This window comes from Labrus mixtus, chromosome 9 (assembly GCF_963584025.1).
Source record: "Labrus mixtus chromosome 9, fLabMix1.1, whole genome shotgun sequence".
In the NCBI taxonomy this organism is placed as follows: Eukaryota; Metazoa; Chordata; class Actinopteri; order Labriformes; family Labridae; genus Labrus; species Labrus mixtus.
This window is the reverse complement of record NC_083620.1, coordinates 16,594,972-16,607,776: the sequence shown is the minus strand read 5'-3', so window position 1 is coordinate 16,607,776 and position 12,805 is coordinate 16,594,972. Positions and strand designations below refer to the sequence as shown.

General features: G+C 37.8%; 1 protein-coding gene across 1 annotated transcript; it reads right to left on the bottom strand.

Annotated features, from left to right (window-relative positions):
- Positions 1-5,198: 5,198 nt before the first annotated feature.
- il10ra (interleukin 10 receptor, alpha) lies at positions 5,199-9,928 on the bottom strand. The gene is made up of 7 exons (XM_061046560.1): positions 9,613-9,928; positions 9,036-9,156; positions 8,635-8,807; positions 8,398-8,543; positions 8,087-8,255; positions 7,069-7,187; positions 5,199-6,942 (listed from the first exon to the last, which is right to left on the bottom strand). The coding sequence occupies exons 1-7, from the start codon at positions 9,674-9,676 to the stop codon at positions 6,019-6,021; spliced, it is 1,716 nt and encodes a 571-aa protein (XP_060902543.1). The 5' UTR covers positions 9,677-9,928; the 3' UTR covers positions 5,199-6,018.
- Positions 9,929-12,805: the final 2,877 nt, after the last annotated feature.

Here is a 12,805-nt window from a genome sequence, read left to right as displayed (position 1 = left end):
CTGCTTGGAACAGATAACGTCTTTATAATAAGTGGTGACAACTGAGATGTAAAAAAGCTTTTCAAATTGATGTTACACAGCTTGCTGAAATACATAGTTATTGTGCCTTAAATTCTTGAGTAGCCTAAGTGTTTTGTTGTTATACTGGTGTGGTTCTCATGACAACTGCCTTGTTTTCACATGTCCTTTTTTCAAAGGGTAAAGGAAACCATGTGAAATCAGACGGTGTGTACAGTCATAACTTACTTTTCATGATCTGAGAAATAGATATGGGTTTCAAAATGAATTGCAGTACTTAGTTTTGAGCACCTATTTTGAAAACAATTTCAGTCCTGGAATTCAGTGATTGGTTGAAGGGAAATCCATGTATATTGACAGAGAACTGTGTAAGTGGGAGACAATGAAGATAATCCCCCCCCCCCCCCCCCCCCCCCCAAATCCTGGAGCAAAATCAAGGATCACTCATTTTTAGGGGGGAGTTCATTTGTTGTAAATTTTGTTTTGTAATGTATTGGCACATTTTTCAGTCCGGGCATAATTTCCTTTGTCATAAAAACTTATTTGGAGCTAAATACTCAAATTTTGTTATTCATCAACCTAGTGTTATCACTAGGGCCCGACCGATGGGATTTCTGGGGCCGATACGATATCGACATTGGGGAGACAAAAAATCTGGTACCAAAATATCAGCTGATATCTTTCTTATATCTATATTCGATCTGTAGCGATAGATAGTTATAGATCTATACATTGATACATCAACTCAAAGGCGTTTAAAAAGCTCATCTATAAACTGCATTGTTGTTTTAATGATTATGAGGAGTTGCAATGTCCTAGCCGTCCAGAAGGAGGCTTCATGCACCACTCTATCCAGGTGTGGTCACCTGGATGTGAGATAATGATTTTCAGAGATCGAGGCTGTCATTGGAGCCATGTGACCCTGAGGGACAAAAGAAAGTTCCTTCCTGATGTCGCTGCAGTCTGAAGGCCTGTGTCCTGAGGCCTGAGCAGACCAGAATGTTGAAGAATTTCTGATTGTGTTCAAGTCTCAGTGAGACAGCCACACTGTAAGCTGGATATCTTAGTATGAAAGTACTCCAGTGTTTTTATTGAGAGTCGTGAAGCATGACAGTCCATGTGAGAACATCAGCCAATCAGCCACTTTGTTCTGAAGTTTGCTAATGACGTGTGGAGAACAAAAGGCAAGAGGGAAGAAAGAAGATGAACAGGTTTAAAAGAATGACTGGTATGGGGATGTGGATAAGCAGATGAAGGCAATGAAGGAAGACGTGAGAGTTCTCTGTTTTGATCCTTCACCATTGAGACAAAGTATTTACCAAAGACGGACTTAAAGTGAAGTAGAAGATCAACAGCTGAGCATCAAGTGGTCTGGGAGGAAAGGAGAAGACGGATAGGAGATAACACAGGTCACCCTGGCAAGTCAACGATGGGGAATAGTGGTAAGAGTCTCACAGCTGAGATTTTTCTTTTTAATTGTTTACTGTAAGAGTGATGTGAACAAACGACTAGAACATGTTTCTGCATAGTTATTCAGAATCAAAGTTCTACACAATGACTTGTTCTTTTACAGCACTGCTGTCTTTTTGCTGCTTTGGATTAAGTGACTGTAAATGCTTAGCTGGTATAATTGTCTTGGGTTTCTACCTACAATTATTTTCCCGTGGAACTATAAATAGCTATTTTTTTGTCAGCCAGCAGCTTATATCGTAAAACATACAGAGTCCTAAAGATACAACAGCCCAAGTGTACTATTGTAGAACTAAATCAAATTTAAAAGCTGTACTGGAAATTAGTTTCTTTGTTTCTTTTGTTCTGATTGTTTGAAAGTTAGGAAAGAAAATGACAATCTGATTTAGATGTCAGCTGTTTGCGTCATGCATGAGCTGTATTTTAATCTGTAGCACTCTGCACTGACATTTCAGTGTCTCTGTGAAGTCTGTTAATGAAAGCATAGCCAGCATATCTGCGAGAGATTGATTTTCCAATCTCATTTCATCAGAGTGAATTTTCATTCATAATGAACATACCGAGTACATATTGATCCTGTTAGTCCCAGGCAGCCAGACGGACTGCTGGTTTAGTCGGTACTCACTTCTGTTAGGAAAATATACCCTGAAAAATTCAAGAAGAACCTTTTGTGTTTCAGCTAGCTTGTTTAATGTAATTCAAATGCTTGTATGATGATTTTTATATTTAAAGCTATGGCCCAAACTAATCACCGTACTTCTCTTCATTTTTTCTCCCCAGGGAGCAGGGTAAACCCAAACGCAGTCGGCATCGCTGTCGGCTTTGGAATTCTGGCGATCCTATTCACCATTGCCATAGTCCAATTCTGCTTCAAGTACAAATGTAAAAAATGCAAAAACTGCTGCAAGAAGAAGAGTGAGTGAAGCTTTAATGAATCAGTTCACCACCAAAAATCTATCAAAAAAGCATCCCTGGTGGTTTGAGTCATGCAGATAGTTTTCATTTTATCTGAAAATATTTTACATACAAATTAAAACAGTGGAGATGAATGAAACTTGTTATTCAGTACAACTGCAAAAGTCAAGGACCTTGTTACCCTGAAAAAAAACACAAGGACTCTGTGAACACTTCTTTTAAATACTTTTCTACGCAAGGAATCGTCTGACTTACTCTGATAATAAATCCAAAGTTGCTGAAATATCTTTTAAGCTACAGCTAATTCCTTGGTGACAGATAGCCTATCTCAAAAGCTACAGGAATAAATCAAAACTGTCTGCATGCGTTCAGTATTTTTTGCAGAACATTTTCAAAAATATGTATGTACATGCTGATGGGGTTGTCAGCCTACATTTAGAGTTTTGATAAATATGATAGTTTCATACATGTCTCCTCTCCTTATTCCTCTCTAGAGCCGTCTTTGAAAGAAAAAATGTTCAAGTAAGTAGAAATGTCCTCACAGCCTTTCACACGTTTTCAAATCCTTCTCTAAAACGGTTGAATAACTGTAAGGCTCTCTCCATTTACAGCAAAGTCAGCTTTCCTCCTCCCTTCTCCGTCAGCAGTGGTTTAAAATGACGGACGCCATGGGGGTGGTTTGTTCTGCAAAACCAGCGTATGGAACACGTTTGCTTTGCCTGTCACTTTCCCCAAGCATCACGTCTTGTTTCAGGTTGTTTTGTATCTATTCCTGTTTTGTTTTTGTTTTTTTTTTGCTGCTAGAGGTCTTGATGGACTTTTAACCTGAATAACCTGAAAGCAGGGAATCACCCACGTTATCTTCACATGACTCTGTGTGAGGCCTTTGAACCATATCTCTGGCTCTTACACAACTTGAGTTTTCATTTTTCAGAGTTGTACTCTCATTTAAATGTAATGTTACTGTATCACAGATTTAACATGTGCAGAATTTAATCTCAAACATAAATTTACTTGCAATTTCATTGAGTCAGTTTTGGTATTTGTAATGTAATATGAGTGTGTGTGCGCACACACACACACACACACACACACACACACACACACCAATATATATTTGTCTGCTGATGAGAAGAACTGTCATGGTGGAGGCAGACAGCAACACCTAAACCACAGGAACCAGGCAGATGAGTTTTCTTGTAAACTGCAGATGACTTCCTTTCAAAGTCACATATCTGCTGCCTTTTTGATACTTTCTATGGTTATGTATCATTGGTTTCCTTTTTATGAAACTAAAAACAACATATTTATCTCTATCTTGTGTTTTTCTGAGGAGCTGCCTACACTAAATTCAGTTAAGGTCAGGTTCTTGATTCAGTAACTGAGATAGGTTGGAAATCGATGTGGTTTTTAACATTCTAAACAATATTTTATGTCTGACTCATTAACTTTATGCTCTATCTTTTACCATGAAAAAGTTTTAGTTTATAATCACTTCATTTGATTGTAAGATTATGTTAAAAAAAAATGCAATGGTCCTGTTCCAAATCAATCTGTGACATTTACACTATTGTAGGAAACAGGGGTGAGATTAACCTGCAGATGGTCCCAAGGGCAACAAATGTGGACCCTGTATTCCTCCCACTTTCTGTGATATTTTGTAACCTTATTAACTTCACTTGCCAGACTGCATAAGGGTACTACTTGTATTTTTCATCCAGTGGTGTTTTTAGACATCACCTGTTTTAGACAAGGCGTTAACTGCAGTCCTTGAAAACAAATTGACGAGGTACCTTTTAATCAATGGCTATAATAGATTTGGATTTAGGCCGAGGACAGCCATATGTTGGTTATCTTGAGAAATTCTCTTTTTAATCTTGGGGTTATGTGATAAACAACATAAACATTACAGAGAGCAAAAGGTTGTTTCCTTTGGTTACTTTTTTTTGTTGCTTCTAGCTGAGGCCGAGATATCAGAAATGGTTTAATCTCACCTGGACGTCTAAAACTACTCCTTCCCTAAGTAACAAAGTAAACAAAACCACAAATTCAATCTCTGACTTCGATTAGTTGGGAGTCTTTAGAAAATCTTTTTTTTTTTTTAAAGGTAATTTCCAATGATTATTTTCTTTAAATGATCCTGTTATCACAACACTACAGGCTGATGAGATGACAATGAAGTGATATTGAAGCAAAAGTGTTTAAAAAGTAAATGCAGACATAAACTTTTTAAAAGCGTTTTGGGCTTGCATTGCACACGATGGAAAGGGATGTAATTGGGGGGATCAGTTTTGGCTTAACAGGAAGCCAAAGCCTTCCCCTGTTGTTTGAACTGCACACTGTGAACATGAGTTTCCAAAAAGGATCCACTTTATCCCATCAAAAGGTTAAACCTTGGTAAGGTTTATAAATGAACAGATGACTAGAAAAGTTTAGCCTGTTGACAACATGGTCTCTTGCTTTACTTACTGTGAAGTGGGACTTTTTTTTAACCGAGCTGCTGCCCGAAAGAGGAAGTGTTTATTTCTTTGTTTAGACACTGAGAAACCACTGCTCTATTTTTCTTTACACAATTTACATAAGGGGATCCCAAGCACAGCAAAGTGACCCATGATGTTTATTTTCAAATGTGTCTCACTTTTTTTTTTGTTTCAGGATGTTCCTTGTGTTTGCATGTTTCTTTGAGTCATGGTTTCTGTGGGGAAAAAAAACTTCATGTCAGATGTTTACTGGCTTGGTTTCTTTTGTGTGTGTGTGTGTGTCTGTGTCTGTACATTTCTGAAATTCACAGAACATTCCCTGGGACGATTTCTTTTAATCTCACATAGAAGAGCAGAGTCAAGTAAATTCCCAGCTATAAAAAATAAATAAATAGATTTTTGTTCACCAAAAATGCAGTGTATGAGCTTTACAGGCAAGAAGCTGAAGGACATGGCTGATACACAACAAATGCATGAGCATTTACAAAGATCTGTGAATGGCATTAACATCACTGAAATTTAGAAAAGACACACTTGCTTCTTAATTCTGCCTTTGTTTGACACCACTTGATAGGACTATACTTCTCTTTCTAGTATTTAACATTGTGTTGATATTCAAACAGTGGGAAAAACAGAAACTTAGTTCAGAAACTAAGTGTGATTGCTGATATGGGGTTTCATTGTTGGCAAAGACGGGGAGGATTCAGAGAATCTCCAAAAACACGTAACTGTCAAACCGTTTCTCTGTGTTGGCCCCCACACCAGTTTCACTTCTGGCAAACTGCACTTAAGTCACATGTTAATATACCCAGAAAGATAGGATTTGAATACAATCTTTGACTATATATGCCGCATCTCTTTTTAAGCTCCAGAGACTTCAGCCAACCATTGTTGCTCAGCAGCTGTGTGGTTCAACCTCAGTTTCCTTCCTTTGCTCAATAACAGCATGCCTCTGCTCACAGTTTCCCCCAATTTCTTTAGATTTCATACTACACAATTTCTACTCCTCAAATAACACTTGTGTTTCATATTACCCATTGGGTGTCATTACCAATTACCAGTTAAAAATAGGTGTGTATTGCAGCAGTGTAGCACTCAGACATGTATAAATAGCAATGTTTCATCCCACAGTGTATTAGTCAGTTATCAGCTGTACGTCACAGAGAGAGAGTGACACATTGTTCATATTGAAGTCCTGTCCTTTTTCCACAAGGGGCAGCGGTGTCAGTGCTGTTAGCAGAGGAAAAGTCTCCTTCAGTTGTATAAAAGTTGATTCCAAGTCATCGATCATGATGGTGTCCATTTTTGTATTATGGGGATAATTTGAAAAAGTATTCACTCTGTTGTAAGAGTCCACAAAATCACTTTTGCTGCTCAAAAGTTCATTTTCAAAGCACACAGCTCTGTATTGTTTGATAACTTCAGCACCATAATGTCCTTGTTTATGGCACCAAGTACACTGGCCTGCTCCTGAGCATATACAGGATTGAGGCGTAGCCCTGTAGCCTGTGATCACTTCGGCCAAGTCGGGAAGCTTCTGTTTAAACTCTTCTTGATCATCACAGACTTGAATCTGTACACTAGAGGGGCTCTGGCTTTGATAATCGCCTCCAGAAACTACCCCCTTCAGAAACCCACTGTCCTGACCGTCCAGATTCAAAGAAGGAGAATCAAGCTGGCAGCCCATTCTCACCCAAATGTCCTCCATGTTCCTTTCAGTGTCTTTATTAGTCCTTTCTTCTTTCAGAGGGTAATCTTTCTGACTGCTAGTGGAGCTCTCTGGTCCTCCCAAGCTCCCACAGCCACTGTCCTCTTGTCTCAATGGAGGACTTCCCTGTCTGTTTGTTAGAGAGTTGGACTCCATGCTGACCCCACTGTCCATGCTTGTCCTTCTCTCCTCCTCGTCATTGTCCTCTGTTATGTTGACATGTGTCTCTGGCCCTTTGACACAGGTTTTCTTTTCAATTTTATAACTTGACAGTAACCATCCTTTGTCTGTAACGACCTCCATTGTTCCTTCTCCAACCGAGAGAGGAAGCCAGTGGCTAACAGGAGGTTTCTAAAGTGAGCGAAAAGAAGAAAGGTTGTCATTTTTATTGTTCTTGAATATTCCCATCAGGAAAAATGTCTTGCAACCATCTGAGCAGCTGCAATGCAGTCCCAGTGGATCTATTAATGTGCTTACCAATGCAGTAGGTGTTTTCTCTGGACGTCTCAAGTAACAGAGTAGGAGTGCGGCCATGATGGCAACAAAGGCTAGTCCTCCCATGATGGAAAGGGATGATACAGCAATTATGAAATATTCTGTAGGGAAGAACAACAAGAAAAGGTTCATCATAAGCAAGATTGTTCAAGGTGAAAGGCTGAAGTTAACCTGCATCATATTACGCACTTAATTTCTCATAAACCTTTTATTAAGGCCATAGTTTAATGGTTTGAATAAAATCAAAACTTCTTTTTGGCTAACAGTTGAATGTAAGATAGGAGGACTGAGCTGCTGTCAGCACCTTGCTAGCTTAATTAAGCTAAAAGTCCAGAAATGCAATGCCCCCCAAAAAAGTATCATAATCAACCATGGGTAATATTTAAACAAGATTAAAATAACAAGCTATAGCATTGTTACTGTTAGCTTGAGCAGAGCTGGCAGGCAAATTTTGCATTAGCAAATCAGGATAGCTGTTTTTCACTCTTTTCAGTCTTTATGCTAAGCTGCTAGCTGTAGCTTTATATTAAGCTTGCAAGATGAGAGCGGGATCAATATTCCTTTGCTGGCTAAATTCACTTAGCATAAACGATTGTAAATGCAGACAGAAAACATGAAAAAAATCAAATTGTAGTCATATAGGGATAAACTCAATGTGCTTGAATAAAAATATTGAGAAAAAGCTAAGACATTTGTGAATTTATGAGGTGCTAGCGGACAGATTATTCTATTCCATCAGAGAAGGATAGCTGTATATCACTGTTTCCAGTGTTTCTTGAAAGTATGCTAACCAGTAAATGGATGTAGCCATATTTTTATTTTTGAGTTTTTTCCATATAGACTAACTTCTATAGTTTTAACAGCCTGTTAGCAGCAATGGCCTGGTATTATTAGTTTAGCCTTTGGTCTAATCTAATCTGAAACAACAATCTCTGATTGCTATTCCGTGCTGCTGTCTCTCAGGTGCACACTATCATTACTTTATTTTTTATTTTTTTACCTTGCTCTGGTAGCTGCAGACACTGTTTAGGGGTTACAGGGCTGGTGGTGAGAGCTCCACTGCCCTCGACCTTGATGCTGACACAGTACACCTTCCCCCAGTGGAGAGAAGTGAAAGTCGTACTCCTCTCTTCCTCCTCAACGTCATCTTTCAGGTAAGCTGTTGTCGTCTGTGTGGTAAAATCAAAATGCATGGTTAGCCATTTTGCAGTGTAGATTAGATCGTATAATAATCCTGCCAATTATTTAAGAGTGCTACATTATATACCAATATTCATGGATAGTTTCTTCACATCGAATTCTGATGCCCACCTTATTTTCCTCTCCTGTCTCCTCCAGGTAGACGGTGTAGATGACTCCATAAGGAAAGAGTTTTCTGAGAATGGGTTTCTGGTGAACAATGAACTTTAGAGTGCTGGAGGTCGCCATCATAGTGAAGGAGGGTGGACTCAATTCACCTGTGTGAAACAAAAAAGGTAAGAGAAATGCTATGGTGTTCCCGAATTACACTAGCCAAAGTAAGACCAAACAAGGAACAAATAAACTAACTTGTGTTTGGAAGAAATTTCAACTTGACTGTCCATCCAGACACATCATCCCCTGAGACCAGCTGAACTCTGACCTTGTAGGCAGAGCTATAATCGTGTATATGGCTGCTGAGGTCACAATAGGTCCTTGATATCCTTGTGCAGCCTTCCACCTCGACCCATTTATTGCCGTACCTAAGGAACGAAAATACATCAGTCACTATCTGAAAAAATAAAGCATTTCAATAAACAGAAGACTCAACATTGAGCCAATTTCTTTTAAAATGTTAGAGGAATCTATTTGTTTCATAACCAGTACTGTGGCAATGAAGCAAAATAACAGAGGTTGCTTGGGAATTGAAAATGAACACTTAAGAACATAACTCTGAATTGTAATCGTTGATATTTTTAAGTGAAACATACTTTGCCATTTGTACATTGTATTTGGGGTTTGAGGGCAGGTCCACAGGATCATCCCACATTACTATCACCTCCCCATCCATAATATTCACCACCAGTTTGTCAGGCCGAGGGATATCCAGTCCTGTTACAGAAAAAAAAGGCAAATATACACATTTACTGGTCATTATAAGACAATTTAAACTTCAGAAAGTTCATAAAATATGGCAAAAAAGGAGACATTTGTACTAGTTTTATTTCAGAATGTAATAAACAATCATTGTCTTCAAATGCCTTCAAAAATTCAAAAGGAAGTTGACAAAATACAGTTGTCTTGCAAATCATTTATAAGATTTAATGACAATTTGGGTTTTTCAAAGAGTCAGAAATGTACCCTTTTTTACTTTAACTCTTTGAACAAGAAACAAAACTGTAATAAATATTTCATAAAATTCCCTTTTTTCCCACTCATGTTTCCATTCTAGAAACCATATTAAGGTTCAAACCAGAAGGTTTCATCAGAATGGATCAAAAAAAGACAATCATAAATAAATAAAAATCTGAAAATCACAATCTAAAAAGTTTTAAAAGTTATAATTACCTGACACATTGATTATATAGATCATCAGAAAGGCAAGAAATGCCGTCTTCTTGCTCTTATCCATTTCGTTCGATGTGATCAGTCATAATCCACACAGCAGCAATCAGAAAGTCCCTTATTCCATTTGAAATTGAGGCAAATGAGACTTTACAAACATCTCTTCTTCTTAACGCCTATAATCTTCCAGCTAACACGGACGAGTTGATAAATGTTTAAAGAGTGGAGCAGCTGTCCTCTCGCTGATGTGGTGTCCCTTCATCTGTGAGAGAAGTAAGAAGAAACAGCTTGTTTTTTTCCTCTGATGACTGAAACTACACAGTTCTCCCCAACTGCTCTCCTCATTTGCTCAGCTCCACTGCCTCTCTCATGACACACTTCCTGTTCAGAACAGATCAGTGACGTGCTGGTAGTTTCTTCTCTCTCGCACCAAAAACTTTTCCTTCCTCTTTTTCTTTTCCCCTTTCCACACTCCCAGCAGGTTGTGTATGTACAATACAGAAGAGGAAGCCTTCAGGGATTCCCCGTTGATTTACTTTTCATTGTCAAATAAAAGAGGCACTTTAGAGATAAACAACCTGGTTCAGAAGAAGACACATCTTCTGTTTTTGTCAGGTTTAGTTTGTGTGTGCATGCCTATAAAGCTACATATTAACTCTGATAGCTGATGAAACACATCAGTTGTGGCTGGCTGCAGTGCAATTGTTTCTTTCAAAGATCAGTGGTTAAGATGACATAAGAAGAATAAGGGCAACTCAAATGACACACTTATAATGTAATTGATTAAATCAATATGTATAAGAAACAAATCAAACACGAGTTAAAGACAAAAGAAAGGAATAACTTCAATCATCATTATTATATATACATCACAGACATATAACTCTTTGTATTCTTAGTATTCATGTATGACGCTGGAGCATTGACCTTTTTTGTATTGCATTAAAATGTCAAACAGTTAAGTTAAACACTAAAATTGAATGAAGAGTGTCATAATGAGAGCCGTGACCTTTTCAAAGATTTCAGCGGGGTGAAAAATCTGTTTGTGTATTGACTCTTTCAAACCACAGTGACCTTGGAGCTAACACGCCACTTCAACATTTGCAACTCAGTTATCTCTTTCCTGCAGATTTTAAAATGAAAAATGTATCATGGGGGGGAATTCTCACAATTTCATTTACATGCTGCAAATGTCATGTACAAAGCTCTTAAAAAATAAAAAATAATACTTTATCTAGATTTGACTTCTGTTCATTAATGTCAAACAAGATTATTTTATGACAAATTCTCCTCAAACTGTGGATGCTTTTTAAATCTTTTAAATCAACCAGACTGTCTTGCTTGTCCTTTGTTTGTACAGCACTTCTTTTCCAGATGTTACCCAGGTTGTGATCATGATCCTGTTTGGAATCTAGGGCGGTCAATCTTCATGTAAAAATCCCATTCAAATTGAATTCCTTATCATTTATAACTTTTGAAAAATATTTTAATTGTTATGCTCAGATTTTATTATTAATATTAAATATGGATGTATATATATATATATATATATATAGTACACTTCCAGTTTCCAATTCCTTAATCAGCATGTAGTTACACGTTATGTTCACTGGTTGCATGGCTCGAAATCCTGTGCCTTGGCTTAAGTTCGCATCCAGAATCCTTAAATCCACATCCTGCAAGATGGAAATTGGTGTAAATTCGAGGCCAAGGGGTGCAATTCAGGAACAGTAGTAAACATATTTACAAAAATAAAAACACTTACTTAAATACTGATTTCAGCTTTCAAATTTGAATGTTTTAGTTTTGTTTTTTACTTTTTAAATTATATGCTAATCCTGAATTTCACTCCAACAGCCCTATTGAAAACTAAACCCACTGTTAAAATCCTTCATGGGCATGTGTCTCTTGTGTCTTTTAAGATTAATGCAGAGCGGGCTAAACACTGAAGCTTCAGTGTCTGCGACATGGCAACCTGCGTGCACATCGACTCTAGAGAGGAGAGGACAGGGGGGAGACAGCTCTCTTTAATGTTTTGAATGTGGACTGCAGTACCCATTTTAAATGCTAGGTGTCAGAGTTACATGTTGCTCCTCTAAGGCCCAAACTCTTGCTGTTTGCAGGTTGACCTAATACTAGCAATTCAGCCCTCTTGAACTGCATTGAGAGGTCGCATGTAAACACACAGCACATACAATTCCAGTATAAGTAGGCCTAGAGTGAGGAAAAGTTGGATATTAAGTTAATCTTTATTTATTTTTTACTCTTATGAAGCATCAGTGCTTAAATTATTACAATAATTATTTACAATTCTTAATTATTATTATTTTATTATTAATAATACATTTTATATCTCAATTATTACAATTCTTGGAAGTACTTTTCCCCTAATGCATCTCCACGAAGTTTCAACTTCTGTTTCTCGCCTCATGTGACTGATCAAGTTTTAGTTCCTTGTAATTTTAAACACACTAAAACATGGACCTGTGTGTCAGTGACATTTTTGGATTTCAATCTCACAGGTTGATAGAGAACTGCTGAGTAAATCTGAGCCGTGACTAAAACAGAAAGTTTCCTTCTTTGAATCTTGTGATTGATCTCACTAATGAAGCTCACAACGAGTCAAATAACATGAAATTAAAGATAGATTTGCAGAGTTTGACTGAACACCTACGGTCTCTCAATTTAGACTAGCACTCAGTATATACAACCCTCTTAGATATGAACTATTGATGTGCTCTATCTGCTGATATAACTTGTGATCATTTGACCTTCTTATGTATTAGTATAGTGTCTTGACACAGAGGACACATGCGGAGAGAGAAGGAGGTTACATAACACAAAATGTTCTCCAGTTTTTATCTGGGACACTGTGGTTATGTGGTATGCAAAGACCTCAGGGCCACCATGAAGCCCTATGTTTACTATTTGTGTTATAAATATGTCTTTAATAGACAAATAAAACAAGAACAGTCACTATGTAATTGTCCCAATTACAATAAAACATTTTGCTAAGAAAAGAGGACACAGCAAAGCCACACAGGATAGCCATCTCTGGACTCTGAAAAGTACCTGCTTGTGAGTCATTACACTAAAGGGCTGTGAGCAGAAAGCAAAAGCAGATATAATGGGTTTCAGCTGAAAAGAGGGGTGATGTTCAAAACTGAAGGCCCATTGCAGGCTGGGAGAGGATTTT

Bases quoted from the DNA above. Each gene is read 5' to 3' on its own strand.
- il10ra (XM_061046560.1), bottom strand. From the start codon at position 9,676: ATGGATAAGAGCAAGAAGACGGCATTTCTTGCCTTTCTGATGATCTAT. The intron at 8,256-8,397 runs GTGGGCATCAGA...TTTACCACACAG, and splicing joins AGACAGGAGAGGAAAATAAG to ACGACAACAGCTTACCTGAA. The intron at 7,188-8,086 runs GTAAAAAAATAA...TCTTCCCTACAG, and splicing joins TCTGCAGCTACCAGAGCAAG to AATATTTCATAATTGCTGTA.